Source organism: Chelonoidis abingdonii, chromosome 13, assembly GCF_003597395.2.
Source record: "Chelonoidis abingdonii isolate Lonesome George chromosome 13, CheloAbing_2.0, whole genome shotgun sequence".
Taxonomy (NCBI): domain Eukaryota; kingdom Metazoa; phylum Chordata; order Testudines; family Testudinidae; genus Chelonoidis; species Chelonoidis abingdonii.
In genome coordinates, this window is record NC_133781.1 from 30201757 (window position 1) to 30216358 (window position 14602).

Below are 14602 nucleotides of genomic sequence, written 5' to 3' on the forward strand. Positions count from 1 at the left end.
TCGGGATGGCATGCAGGCCGAACGCGGGGTGGGGCCAGATCCTGGGGAGGCACCTGCGTAGAGTCGGACCCCCGCCGTCGAACCGCGAGTGGCCGCTGCCCCCCTCCCCCGGATCTACGTCCACCGACCCAATCCCGCGCCACGCTTGTCCTGCGCCCCTCTCCCCCCGGATCTGGGCCCCCCATCGCTTGTCCGCCCCCTCCCCGGCCAGGATCTGCCCCCCCATCCCTTTCCTGCCCCTCCCCCGGATCTGCCCCCACCCCATCGCTTGTCCTGCCCCCGTCCCCCAGGGGACGTATCTCGCTTCCCCGAATCGCTGTGTCCTGACCCGACCTCCCCCCTGGATCTTCCCCCCCCCCATCGGCTTGTCCTGCCCCTCCCCCGGGTCTGCCCCTCCCCATCGCTTGTCCTGTCCCCTCTCCCCGGATCTGCCCCCCCCCATCGCTGTGTCCTGCCCCCTCCCCCCCGGAATCTGCCCCCCCCATCGCTTGTCCTGCCCCCTCCCCCGATCTGCCGCCGCCCCATCGCTTGTCCTGCCCCTCTCCCCCGGATCTGCCCCCCCCATCGCTTGTCCTCCCCCTCCCCCGGATCTGCCCCCCCATCGCTTGTCCTGCCCCTCTAGATCTGCCCCCCCCATCGCTTGCCCTCCCCCGGGATCCGTCCTCCCATCACTTGCCGTGACTCCCCCCATCTCAGGCCTCCCCACCCCGGAGCAGTCCCAGCCTCTGCCGGGGAGCCCATCCCCACACCGCCTTTCCCCTCCCGTGGGGTTCCCCGGTCGCTCCCGACCCTGCTTTTGCTCCGTTCCCAGGTGGTCCAGGTTCATCGTCCTGCTGGGGCTCTCAGCCCTGCTCGCCATGGCGTCCTCTGCAGCTGCAGGGTCCAACTGGGGCCTGATCATGAACATTGTGAATAGCATCGTGGGGGTGAGCGTCCTCACCATGCCCTTCTGCTTCAGACAGGTGAGTGCAGGCTCTGTGGGCGCACTGGAGCTGGATGTGGCACCTGAAGCCTACACATGGCATTTGGGTGGAACGTGCAACATGGAAAACATTTCTCTGCCCCGCAGAGTAGAAACAGATCCATTGGTTACAGCAGGGGACCTGAACTGCTGCATTCAGGTCTCAGCTCTGCTGTGGATTCGATGTGTGTCACTTTGCCTCAGTTTCCTTGCCTTTAGGTTGGGGTAATACTTAATGGGGTTGTGAAGAGGGAGTCAGGGGTGTAAAAAGCACCAAGCCCTTTGGGTGAAAGGCACCCTAAGACTGTGTCGATGCGAGTACATTTGGGGAAATGGCACTAGCACGAGGTGCAGCTCTGTGGCAGGTAGCTACAGTAGGAACACTGCTGCTGACCATTTACCACGATGTTACCTAACAGCAGGTACAGACGACTGGGTTGTTATGATTTCCTCAGCCAGTCTCTACTGAGGGTCTCACTGTTGGTAGTACCAGAGGTGGGGCAATCGCAGGAGGTTTCCCAATATTGCCAGTGTAGATAAGGCTTTGAAAAGCGAAGTATTACTAGCTGGTGCGAAGAGGTACAGCTCTGTTAATTAAGGGTCGCACGAGGCCATTGTTGCTGGCAGGTTTTGTCAAAGGAGTGGCCTGTCAGCAGTGACTTCCAAGAGAAGATGACATCTGATGTACCTTTGGATGGCGGATGTGCTTTTCTTACGCTACCTGCAAACTAGAACAACACTGGTAGTGGGAGGAGACAGAGAAACTTCGTACAATTCACATTTTCAGCTTTTTTTTCCTGAGACTGGATTCAGTTGTATCTCTTGGCTTTGAGATGTAGAAAAATTGATGTACGTTCTCACTCACTTTTAAGAATGCCCACAAGCATGCTGGGCACCTTGCAGTACAGACAGAAGAGCATGGTCCCTGCCCCAAAGATCTAATGCAGTGTTGTGCAGCCACGTCAGTCCCAGGATATTGAGAGAGAAAGAGAGAGAGAAAGTGGGGGAGGTAATAGCTTTTATTGGACCATCTGCTGTTGATGAGAGACACACTCCAAAGATCTTCATCTGATTTGACATGTGGTATAACAAGTGACTGACAACTGGAGGGAGGGGAGATGTATGCTGAGAGTTGCAGCCAGGTCACTCAGTGTAGGTATACACATGCCCTGGTAGTTCAACCTTCTCTTTACTAGTTCCAACAATTGGTGACAGGAAGTTGTGCCCATTGTACAGTCACTTGCAGAGTGAGGGGATGCTCCAGCAGCTAACCAGGACTGACGTTCTCATTTTCCCGACTCACCTTCTCCTTTGGAACAAGGCCTTCACACAGTAGCTTCTCCCCAAGTATGAATACAAAATCAGGAAGTCACCATCCTTACCAGTGCTGTCAAGCTAGCTGGGGTTTAAGGCATTGCACACCAAGCCATAGGCTCTATATGCCAGGAGATGAGCCCTTGTTTTTCCTGTTCACAGCGTGCCAGGAGCCCCAGTGACACATCTACTTTGAATAAAATAGCACAGTTTGTAGCCACAGTGAGATTTGATATCACTTATGCCTGTTTAAAGTCACTTGTTGTTTTCATAAGTGTTCAGTGATTAACACTGTCCTCTGCAAACATGTATAAATCAATGAGCCAAACAATGCTGGAAGGGTAGATTGCTAGCTTCATAATTTGTGCTGTGAATGTATTGAACAGCCCCTGGTGCTTGTGGATAGGTGTTATGACAGATTTTTTACTCCTGGATCTACAGAATAACTACTTGCTTTACACAAGATTCTGTTATGAACTGTACAGAACACTGCTGGAATGTGCCCTGAAACTGACTGGATGGCAGGATGCAAACAGTATTACAGCTTGAAAGTCCTGTTTCATAAATTGCTGGGGTTTAACTTTTCCAGGCAAAAGTGTTGCAGCTGAGTCATTTAGGAAACAGGTGGCTGCTCTGTGACTCTGCCTCAAACTGGGGCAAGTGAGTTAAATTGAACTAATACGTCACATTTCTACTGGCTGTAGTTGAAGGCAGGGGAACTCCCTTAATAGGCTACAGTGGGGCTGGAAATGTGCAAGGGAGCCTGTAGGTGATCTGGGAGAACGGTAAGAATGTGTGAAGTACCAGTCACACCAGGAGAAATGGCTTGCTTTCCATCTTGTGCTTGTATTTTTCTTTCTTCCCATGCAGTGTGGCATTGTCCTGGGAGCCTTGCTGCTGATTTTCTGTTCCTGGATGACTCATCAATCCTGTATGTTCCTGGTGAAATCGGCCAATCTTAGCAAGCGCAGGACCTACCCAGGATTGGGTGAGAATTTTCAGCTCTGGGGCTTCACTTTTATTTATTTGTTTATTTTTTTACTGCAGTTTTACTCTGACCTCTTAATTTACAACTTTCATACTAATAGTGCTTAATTATTAACATTATTTTTAGCATAGTTTTTACTGTGGTTTGCCTTCCTTGTTTATCCCTTCCTCCTGCTTTTTGTCACCAGAGGAATCTGAGGGTTTAATTCTGCCTTTGATTGTGAAGTTAATAGGCACAGAATTGTTTTGACTCAGCAGTGCAGGAGGAGGTGCTGCAGTGCTGAACGATCAAAACACAAGCTCTCAGGAGCTGACATAATGGCTGTCTTCTGTAAATTGTTGGTCTCTGTAAGAAACCCACTAGCTTCCCCACCCAGTGTGCTGCCGAGGACATTGGGTTCTGCCAGTTAAGTGCCTGGCATAGATCATAGGCTTCCTGGATCTCCACTGTCTGAGTGCTTATGGCAGAGCAAGGGGGAGGTGAGTGGAAACAGTGCACAAAGTTCCAAGTGGCCAAGAAAATAAAAACTTGAGCAAGATTCATGTGTGAGATTTTGGCAGAGTTCACCATCCCTCTTCCTTATAGTTTGTCTACTCGGCATTGGCACTGGTATTGGCATCTATTTATGACCTCTCCTCTGATTCCCAAGGATATTGCGGGGAGGAGACGCTTGGGTCTGGCCTCAGGAGTTTGAATCCTCTTGATCAACACATACAATTAAGAGTTGCTGATTGAAAGCATTTTCTTCCTGGGAAACCACGGCAATCCAGGCGGAATAGCCCCTATTTGAGCTCCTGCACCAGGGGTTAGAAATCCTTCCCTGTGCTTTTTCAGCCTTCACCTTTGCAGTGGTGGGATTTCTTCCTGCAGGTGATGGAGATGGAAGTTTCTCGTAGCTGCAAGTCTGTTCCTCTGCCTTCCTGTGACCTTAAGCCCATGCTTTGTGTCCCCAATTGCCTAGTTGCCTTCAGTGTAACTTCTCTTAGGAGTGGGTGGAGAGAATTGGCTGGTCTCACTGTCTACAAAGATTTGAAAGCAATATTCAGTCTGCTCAGTGTCCGTGCTGTTGACAGATGGATCCCCTCAGTGCATTAAATGCCAGAGACTCATCATTTAGCTGCACAGTGCAACTTCTGCCAAAATGTATCAACCAAAAGCAGAAAAGATTAGAAGACTCTTGTGGTCTCAAAGGTTGTTCGTCTGGTACAGAAAAGATGGCTCAGTTATAGCTGAGCCTTCAGGTGGAGTCTCACATGGCCCAGCGTCCGCAGTACCAGCTGCCCATAGCGCCTCTTCCACCCCCTTCCTCACTACAGTGAGCCTTTGTGTGCTGCTTCTCCATGGCTGAAGTACAGAGAGTCCCCCTTCACCTTCGAGTGTCTCCCAGGAAGACGAGATCCTCTGCACTTTCCAAAGCCAAGGAGCTCAAAGACACAAAGGGCCAGTCATGCTTCCAAACTTCCTGGCACCTCCTGTCACACAAACGCTGGCACTGAAAGAAACGCCTTTCCTTCCTCCCTATTTTTGCCCTGGGAGAGGTGCCACCACAAGCAGCCAGAGGAGGGACAGCGCCGAGAGGAAAGACGTCCTCAGCGCGAATGAAAGCAGCACTCCTACAATGCATCCTAAAGCATCAAGGTTGAGCGGCTATACACAGACAGTCTTTGTCACCGTTTGCTTGTATGCTGTACATCTGCAAGAGATCCTGGCAGCTCCTGCAGCTGATTCTGTGGGAGGCTTTGGCAGCTCTGAAAGATGCAGGAAAGTTTTGCAAATTAACTTCACTCAGCTAGTTCCTTCCGGAAGAACATTCAGATCACTAGATGCAATAAGAAAAGAGCCAGGGTCGTGGCGGTCTAGGATAAACACCTTAATTTATGTAGCAATTCCCAATGGAGAGAATATACGTATTCTGGCTTTTACAGATATTTCCCCCTTCGCTCTCATTTAGCAGCTGTCAGTCCACAGCAGCGTTGTACAACACGTTAGGATCTTAAGAAGTGAATATTGTATCCAAGTGAGTCTGCAGTGGGAATTTGGGAAGTGGGATGGAATTATCACAGCTAGAGTTTGACCAGGACAAGAGTTAAAACAGCTCATTGCTGCTGCCAAAAGTGCTGTGGGATCTTTAAAGACTGCTGATGCTCAGGACCAGCACCTTGTCCGCTAACAGCAGGACGAGACACATGGCAGTGAGACGAGTGCCATGTGCTGAATCACCAAGGCCACTGTGCAGCAACCCTGGGATTTATTGTGAAAGAAGCTTCTCCAAATACTGACTAAATCCAGCTGTGCTCAGCTGGTGAGATTTCTGGAGTGGCTTGGCTGAGTAATTTTGCACAGTCCATCTCCTCCTTCTTCTTTGAGAAGATAAAAGATCCAATTTTCCAAGCAGCCCCAGATGCGGACATCTGGCATAACATGTTTGAAGACTCATTCTCATTAAACATGATTTCAGAGTAGCCAAGGACACTGATCATTTCATAAAATCCCACACCTAGACTGTAACCAGTGGCCATCATTATTGCCCGGAGGTGCCTGCACTTCTACACGCTGTAAAAAAGAGGTTTATTGGGGTGATGCAACAGCAGCCATCCTTTGTGGAGATCAGGTCATTTAACAAATCATCTCCAGGAAGGTGATTTTTCTTTCCCTGGTTGCTCGTCTTCCTGCATGCCCAGTCCTCAGGTATGCACAACTTAACTGTCCCACTCAACATCTGCTTCCCCTTTTTGCCAGGCCCCTTCATGCAGGAACAAGACAAAGTCCAGAGGTATTGCTTGCTCGTCCCTTTAAATATTGCAGCCTGTCTGCACGGACAGGTGGTGCCCAGGAGCCCTGGAAATCTAACAAAGACTGGATTTCACCCTACTCTTTACCATGCCATTGACTGCCTTCTGAGTTACTCAGCAGGACTGGTGGTGTCTTCCCACACACTTTCCTTCCCACTATAGAGGTGGCCAGTTGATTTCCTTCATTTTCAGACTAGGGAGGTTCCAAGGAAATATGGGATGTACGATAACACTGAAGGTCATAGAAGGCACTTCCAGAGATGAACAAACTATTTCTTGGCTACCTTCAGGCACGTATACTGTACAGCCACTGCTGGAGAAGCTCAGCGGGGAAAAACTGGCAGTTCTTTGCTTGATTCTACTAGTTACTTACTCAGGACTAATGCAAAAACAATGTGTGGTCTGTATTCGAACTGGAGGTCTTAACTGCCCCAACCCCCCAGTAAGATGTCTCCAAAAGTAAAAGCAGAGTTTTCTTGGCTCTTTCTTTTCAGAAAACACAGTCATTGAAAGGATACTGATCATTTTCTGCTACAAGCTACGGCCAAAGTATAGAAAAAAAAAGTCTCTTGGCAAAATCCCTGTGGTGTGGGTTGTGAATGCTGGGTATTCTGGGAATGGAGTTGAGCATTCTGGGCATCATTTCAGATCTCCCATCCAGCAACATCAGGCGGCTCAGTTATAATGGGAAGGAAAAAATAAAAATGGGACCTTGACTGAAATTTTGCACTGTAGTAACTTTTTGTCACACAACATCTTATACATGCATATTTTCTCTTCCACGCTGACTTTCTTCTTCTAATGGTTGCCATGTGTAACTGCTACTTAGCGCTGCTTTTTTTTTCCTCAACAGAGTGAAAAAAGAACTTGCTTTGTATCTTTCCTTCATCTTTGTTCTTGTCTTATGTGGGTTTTGATATTCGGGTGGCATGTCTGAAAAAAGAAAATGGGAGGATGGGCAGGAGAAACCAGCCCCAAAATGCAAAACTAGCAGATTCCTGTCAAATTGCCCTTCATCACGATTACTATTAATTTCGAGCTGATGTGTGTGTCACAGGCTGCACCCTCCCTTGGCTCACTGTGGTGTTTTTTTTTTTCTCTTTGCCAGCATTTCATGCCTATGGAAAAGCAGGGAAAATGCTGGTGGAGACCAGGTAAATCGAACTCGTTTTAATTAGTTTATTTCTGTTAGTAAAAGGCTATTTTCCAAACCCCTACAGGGCAACTGCCTCACTATGTCTTTATTTCTGACCCTCCTACTTTCTCTTCTTCTGAAAGCCTCCCTTGACACTGAGAATTTGGGCTGATTGCAAGCTGCTTTGTAAGACATTCATTCAGATAGTTGGGTCAGTAGCTCCCTGTGCACCCCTTCGTTTCTGAAGGGAGAGGCAATGTTGTCTAGTAGTTAGTGAGGGACTGAGATTCAGGAGACCTGGGTTTCATTCCCTGTTCTGCTACACTTATTATGAACCCTTGGTCAAATCACTTATGGTGTGATTTACAGAGGTGATGAACATAACACTGAAATCACAGAAGTTGGATGCATTTAATATCTCTGACAATCAGCCCATTAGCCTGTCTTGTGCCTCAGTTTCCTCCTCTGTAGACTAGGAGTAACACTGATCTGCCTTAGTAAAGCTCTTTGAGATGCAAATTAATAGAAGCAGTATCTGTTTGGGACAGTGGACTGGAATCCTGATTTCACTTAAAGACAGCGTAGGCCAAAGTCTCTGACTCTTGTAACTGTAACATTTCTGTAAAAGCAGCAAAGAGTCCTGTGGCACTTTATAGACTAACAGACGTTTTGGAGCATGAGCTTCTCATGCTCCAAAACGTCTGTTAGTCTATAAGGTGCCACAGGACTCTTCACTGCTTTTACAGATCCAGACTAACACAGCTACCCTCTCTGATACTTGTACCATTTCTGTTCTTAAAAATGCCATTCACGAAGCTTTAAAGGGCACATAGTGGAGCTGGAACAGTCTAGTTGGCCTTGCGTTGCTGTTCCAGGCGAGGAGTGGCATTGCAGCCCATTCTGTAGAGCAGAAGGTCTTGTGCTGTGATCCGTGGAGGTCTGGTTGATGTCTTGATTCTGGCCCTTGTCCTTATTCCCAGCTGCTAAACTGCTGTAAGACAGCTAAAAACACACCCAGTACTTTTCAAAGATCAGAGGGGTAGCCGTGTTAGTCTGGATCTGTAAAAAGCGACAAGAGTCCTGTGGCACCTTACAGACTAACAGATGTATTGGAGCATGAACTTTCATGGGTGAATACTCACTTTGTCAGATGAAAGCTTATGCTCCAGTATGTCTGTTAGTCTGTAAGGTGCCACAGGACTCTTCGCTACTTTTCTAATGTTACTTTCCCATGCAAGCAATAGCTGTGATTACCACAGGGGGATAATCAGAAATGGGAGGTGAAGTGGTCCATGCAACTGTGAATGGGAGGGGGAAGTGGTTCGTGAGACAGTGCCCTCATTAAAATCTGGTCAGTCCTGTGCAAATGTCTGCAAACCTCTGTACTGCAGTATAGATTTCAAGCGCGGTCCATTACTGCTGATTGTAGAGTGGGCTAGTCTTGGGCTCCGAATACCTCCCTGTACCCTTACTACTATGATCAATGGTTAAGAAATGCAGAGTAGTCCTCTTCAAGGGACCCTCCCAAACTGAGTTCCCATCCTTGGCTCCCAACTCAGATGCTGTTAGCAGAACCCTGCGGGTCCTTGACGACTCTACAAAGACTTTGCACACAAGAGGAAGCAAACTGGATGGAGTTTTGTTGGCTTCAGCTACACTAGAAATCATGTGGGTGGACTTGTGCCTCTGTATGTAGTCCCATTGAGGTTCCACTCAGGGATGGGCTCTGCGTGCCGAGATACTGTAAACTCCTTGTTCTCAGCACTGAACAGGGCACAGAGATGTGCAACAGACTTGCAAAATGTAGGGTTTGTCTACATGGAGACCTTCGGGAAAGCAAAGCTGAATTAACTAAAGGTGTCAATTTAAAGTGCATAGTTAAAACACATGAAACCCCTGTGTGGATGCTCATTCAGAAGTCAAGTGACTTTAGGCCGTTTCTATACTGAGAATTGTAGCATGTAGTTTTAGCTTTGTAGTTATGCTGGCATAACCCTGTAGTGTAGACGCAGCCTGCAGTGACAGAAGGGGGTTTTCCGTTGCTGAAGGAACACCGCCGAAGGTCTCTGAGCGATGGTAGGTAGATAGGTCAATGGAAGCATTCTTCCATGGACTTTGCTGCATGTACGCCAGGAGTTAGGTTGGCATAGTTGCTGTGCTCAGGAGTGTACCGTAGCTATATCAACCTAAATTTTAAGTGTAAACCAGACCTTAGTTTGGTTTAGCTTAATTCACTCAACTACTCCACTTTAAATTTACACCTTTAACTAATTAGGCTTAACTTTCCTGCATGTCCAACTATAGACAAGCCCTTGTACTGCAGCTGCTTAGAGTAGAATGCCAAACTGTTCCAGTTGACTTTCGCTCCACTTGATAGGCCTTAATTTGCTGTCAGTGGTAACAGCAATGGGAGCTATGGTACAGGTGAAGAGTCAGTGGCCATTGGCATTTTAAGCACTGTGCCCTCCAGATCCCTCTGATTTGGGGACAGACGACACAGTGGTTAAAACGCCAGTGGCTGGTCTCCACTAATGCTGCCACCAGGGCAGCTTCACTTTTGGGAGGGACAGCGAGAAATTTTCCAAAGAGGAGTCCAGCGTAGATGTAGCCATGGTGAGGGTTGCAAAATGCTAATCCTCTAGGAATGCAGCCAATATTGCTTGCAGGTATGTGGTAAGTGCTGCATTCCAAGGGAGTTCTCTGCTGTAGAGTGGAATTTAGATTTCAAGCTTTTCATTTGTGTGTGTTTCTTTCCAGCATGATTGGGCTGATGTTGGGAACCTGCATTGCTTTCTACGTTGTGATTGGTGACTTGGGATCAAACTTCTTTGCCCGGTTGCTTGGACTACAGGTAAACTTACGATCACTTGTACTTGTCCAACAATTTAACGAGACTGTGATTGCTGGATAAGTACATCACGTGGTGCGTGTTATGATGCCGCAGAGAGCAACCCGCCTTAATAATATCAGCAAGCTACATCCAGGTCACTTGCTATTCTCCCATTTTAAAGCTTATTGGCAAGTGTCATGCACTAGAACATGAGAGCAGCTTGCCATGTCAACACCTGGGAGTTCTGATGCATGTCAGACAGTGGGATGTATACAACTCCTGACATAGGAAACAGCACGTACATCAAAAGAGCTCTTTTAAAAAAAGTCTCTGTCATGAAATACATGGCCTGCTGCAAATCCCAAGTCAATTTTCTGCAGGAATTCGTACATTCTGTCCCTCTTCATTTGCTCAGCCAGAAACTAAAAAGCAGTGAGACTAATTCTTCTGCCCAAATCCTCATCCTCATTTACCATTCTAGTTCAGAATTCTCCTCTTGCTCCCAAACTGTAGTACTTTGGGGTGTGAAGAGGAAGGATTGGGATACCTCAGCCACACGCTGATCTCTTCACCTCTTCAAATTAAAATACACCCAGTGACTCCTTCTCTGCCCCACTTTATGTTGATACTGTTTCTGAGAATGCCTCTCCCTGTCTCTGATGGGAGAGGCACTCTGTTCCCTGGCACACAGCTCTCCAAAGGAATAATCTGCAGTTTTTGGAGCTGGGATGGGGCAGACTGGGGACGTGAAATGGACATGTCGCAGGATCTTGGAGTGGCTGCTCCAGCCTGATGCTGTTAAGCTCGATTAAGGAACTGTGAAGTTAAAAAGATGCATTGTGGCCGCAGCCAAATTAGTTATTAAATGTTTCCAGGCATTTGAGTGTTCTGCTATAATAAATACCAATATGAGTTTCTGATTAATTTTCTGGATCAGAATTTTCAAGACTTCCATTTCTATTTCCCCCCCACCCCTTTTTTTTTTGATGCAAGGTTAATTTTCATTTAGTTGCTGGAAGTTCATACAAAATATTCAAATAGTCTATGTTTGGATTATTGTTTAACCCCCCAACAAATCTGCTTTAGAGTCGGTCTGTCATATGGTATATAGAGCAACAGTGGCACCCAGTGACTGTCTAGGTTAATCACAGACCTTGCTGAGGAAATAGCAAGCTCTCTGTCTCTGAACCTTTTCTTAAGGTCAGGAGCATGTAACCTCAGATTCCTAGTCTCTTCTGTTTGCTTCGTGTCTCCTTCTTGGGGATAATAAGCTATTTTTGTCGATATGGGCCCATGAGTTCCAGTTAATAAAACTGAGAGATCTCTGTATGCTCTGTATTTTTGTTCTTTATGCTGGTCCTTTTTCAGGTAACTGGCAGCTTCCGGATAATCCTGCTGTTTGCTGTCTCCCTCTGTATCGTCCTTCCGTTGAGTCTCCAGAGGAACATGATGGCTTCCATACAGTCATTCAGTGCTATGGCGCTGATCTTTTACACTGTCTTCATGTTTGTGGTGAGTATCAATGGCAGGAAGACTTTGTTTCGTTAGTGGGGGGAGAGATGGTGGTTAATTCATCTGAAAGAGGTCCTGATCCTGCCAGCTGTTCTGCGTGGGAGGGACCCCTGTATGGCAGCCCAGTGGTGGTCTTCGTGGTCACAGGGGTTGCCCACCAGGAAGAGCATGCAGGTTCGAGATCCAAGTTTGAAATTCAGTACTGTATTCTTTTCTGTTAAATATTGCTGACTCCACATGGGATAATTGTTTCTCTGATGCCCACACGCTTATCCACATGGAAATCAGAATATACAGCCATATTGTATAGGAATTGGCTAGCAGATCTGTCAGTCACTATGAAGTCAATACATTGTGACAGCTTAACCAGATTGTAGCTTGCATTTCACTGTGTGTTTACGAGTACCATGCAGCTTATAGCATTCCGAATTTCTGATTACATTTAGGGACAGGAGATGGGGAAGACATACACGGCTGCAAAATGAATTCTGTAATGTAATAGCTTTTTTCCTTAAAACTCATAAAACCTTGATCTTTAGGGAGAAAAATGATTATTTTTAAAGACACAAGTTTTTACACTGCTTGCAATTTTTGTATCGGTGGTAAATGTCATTGAGCCAATAAGCATTTTTCTTCCTAAATGGTAGCACATTAAATTGCTTATGCAATGAAGACCTCATGAACACACACAGGTGGTGCAGGAAAATGTTTGTTTTTAGGCCTTATGAAAAAGCTTCATCTTGAGAAAACTGGTACCAGCCAACTTGGTTAAACAGGAGGCACTGTTGAGTTTCTGTGGCTTCCTGAGTTGTACCAGCCTAGAGGAGGATGTTGATATATTGAAGAAGGTTCAGAGAAGAGCTATGAGAATGATTAGAGCTTTGGAAAATATACTTTTATAGTGATCAACTCAAGGAGCTCAATCTATTTAGCTTAACAAAGAGAAGGTTAAGGACTGACTTGATCTCAGTCCATAAACACCTAGATGGAGAACAAAAAACTGACTCTTTTAGTTTAGCAGGCAAAGGTGTAGCAAGGTCCAGTGACCACAAATTGAAGCTAGACAATTCAGACTGGAAATAAGGCACAGTGTTTTTAACATTGAGGGTAACTGCACTAGAACAGCTTCCCAAGGTCTGGGGTGGATTCTTCATCACTGGTAACGTTAAGGTCAAGATTGGCTGTTTTTCTGAAAGATCTGCTCCAGGAGCTATTTTGGGGAGGTCTTGTGGTGTGTCTTATGTAGGAGGTCAGACAGGATGATCACAGTGTTCCTTCAGGCCTTATAATCTGGGAAACTCACCCAATGATACCATTAACTGTCAGTGGAGACTTTGATTCTCTTAATGGACAGCGGTAGTGCTAGCCCCAAGTGTTCAAAATCATGTCAGGCCCCCAGAATATCCTCAGACTTTAAGAAATAGATCCTGAGTTCTTTTTGTCTGGCCACCTGATTTATGAGCTCCTAGGATGCACTTTGGTTGCCTCAAACTATTCTCTGTAAGTATGAGGGCTCGAAACGAAAGCTGTGATCATTACAATCATGAGATGCCAGGAGCTGGGACGTTAAGAAAAACACCACCTGTCATTAAAGTTGGCAACACTGATAGAATCTCCAGGAGTGTCAAACCTATTCAAACTAGTTTATAAATGGACATTTGGATATATTTACCTTCTGGTTCCTGTGCAACCTAATGCCCATCAGTTCCCTTGTCCATGGCACAATAGCTCTCATAACCTATCCCTGGTGCTTCTGCTTACCTCCTTGCCATTGACCCTGGTCTTCAGAGCATTTGCATTGTCAAGGGGGCTTGGTTGAGCAGTATGCAGGTGTCTTGTCTTATCCAGGTGCACTGTTTCCTGTCATCCATAAGTAAAATTCTCCTGTGTCTCCTGCTTCCAGTTTCTGTGGCCCCAATGCAAATGACTGCTCAGGAACAATCCGATTAGCTGAGTGCATCCCTCCGGAACTGTTCTAGCTCTGGTGTGTGTGCGGGGGGGTTGTGGTGCCAGCTAGCAGGATAGCATCAACTAGGGAATGGGATATGCCTTTTATCTGCTTGGCAGCCAGGGGTGACCCATACCCATAGCTGGAAGGTTGACTAACCTGTGTTGAAGGTGAGAGGCTGAGAATGGGAAATCTAAGGAATAAATATCCAGCTGTGAGGTGCAGGGGAAGTTACTCAAAGCCTCTTCATCCTCCTGATGCCTGCCCTCTGTTGCTGCCTTGGCAACGTTCCTGGCAGGGTGCTCACTCCCCTTAGATCTGGTTTGGCGTCACTGCTGTTTGGCTCTTAACCTCTTTTTTCCTTTGGCTACAGATTGTGCTCTCTTCTTTCAAACACGGCCTCTTTGGTGGGCAGTGGCTGAAGCGGGTCAGTTACATGCGCTGGGAGGGCATTTTTCGCTGCATTCCTATCTTCGGCATGTCTTTTGCCTGTCAGTCGTAAGTACCTGCTGTTCCAGCAGTTGTTTTGTGGGGGCAAAGCGTCGCAAGGATGTGAATGGGATAGCTGTACTTTAATCACAGTGTTTTACAGCCCACTGAAGTACAGCATCTCATTCAGTTGTGACTCTCTTGTTGCCTTGATGGGGGAGGGAGTTCGGTTTCACTCAAGAATTATTGTGCTTGAGCGGTTACTTGTTCATAAAATGCATTGGATCAGATGAATCCCTGGTGTGCCTTACATTGCCTTCCTTGGAGTTACACCAATTATGAACTTGACCCATTGCTTGAAAATCATGGTTTAATATCAGGAAAAGAGACCTGATTGTTTCCATCCTAACCACCATCAGAGTTCCCCCGCCCCCTGAAAAATCTACATGGGGCACCCTTAGCCTCACCCAGTGTAGCTGAAAATGTTTAAAAGAAAATGGCATAATTCTTGACTTCAGATTGTTGCTTCTAGTTGCCCACTTCTTTTAATGAGCCTTGGGTGTTTGGGCGCACAGCGGCATGGTGCTGCAGACAGTGTTATTTCCGTCATTCCAGCAGCATTACCTTCTCCACCAAAATGACAAGAGCCAGTGATTCATGCCTGGTTGAAGCAGCAGCCAGGTCAAAAGAGAT

General features: G+C 46.8%; 1 protein-coding gene across 3 annotated transcripts in view; it reads left to right on the forward strand.

The window, feature by feature from the left end:
- The first annotated feature begins 625 nt into the window (after positions 1-625).
- Positions 626-14602, forward strand: part of SLC38A10 (solute carrier family 38 member 10) — a 47530-nt gene continuing 33553 nt past the window's right edge. For 2 of the 3 annotated variants that reach the window (XM_032797290.2, XM_032797291.2), the window contains exons 1-6: positions 626-962; positions 3146-3263; positions 7164-7209; positions 9948-10041; positions 11389-11532; positions 13854-13978. In XM_032797290.2, coding sequence (XP_032653181.1) covers positions 858-962; positions 3146-3263; positions 7164-7209; positions 9948-10041; positions 11389-11532; positions 13854-13978 — 632 coding nt within the window. In that variant the 5' untranslated portion in view covers positions 626-857. Of the gene's footprint in view, positions 963-3145; positions 3264-7163; positions 7210-9947; positions 10042-11388; positions 11533-13853; positions 13979-14602 lie in introns of those variants that run through there. The other variant, XM_032797293.2, reaches the window with a different exon arrangement.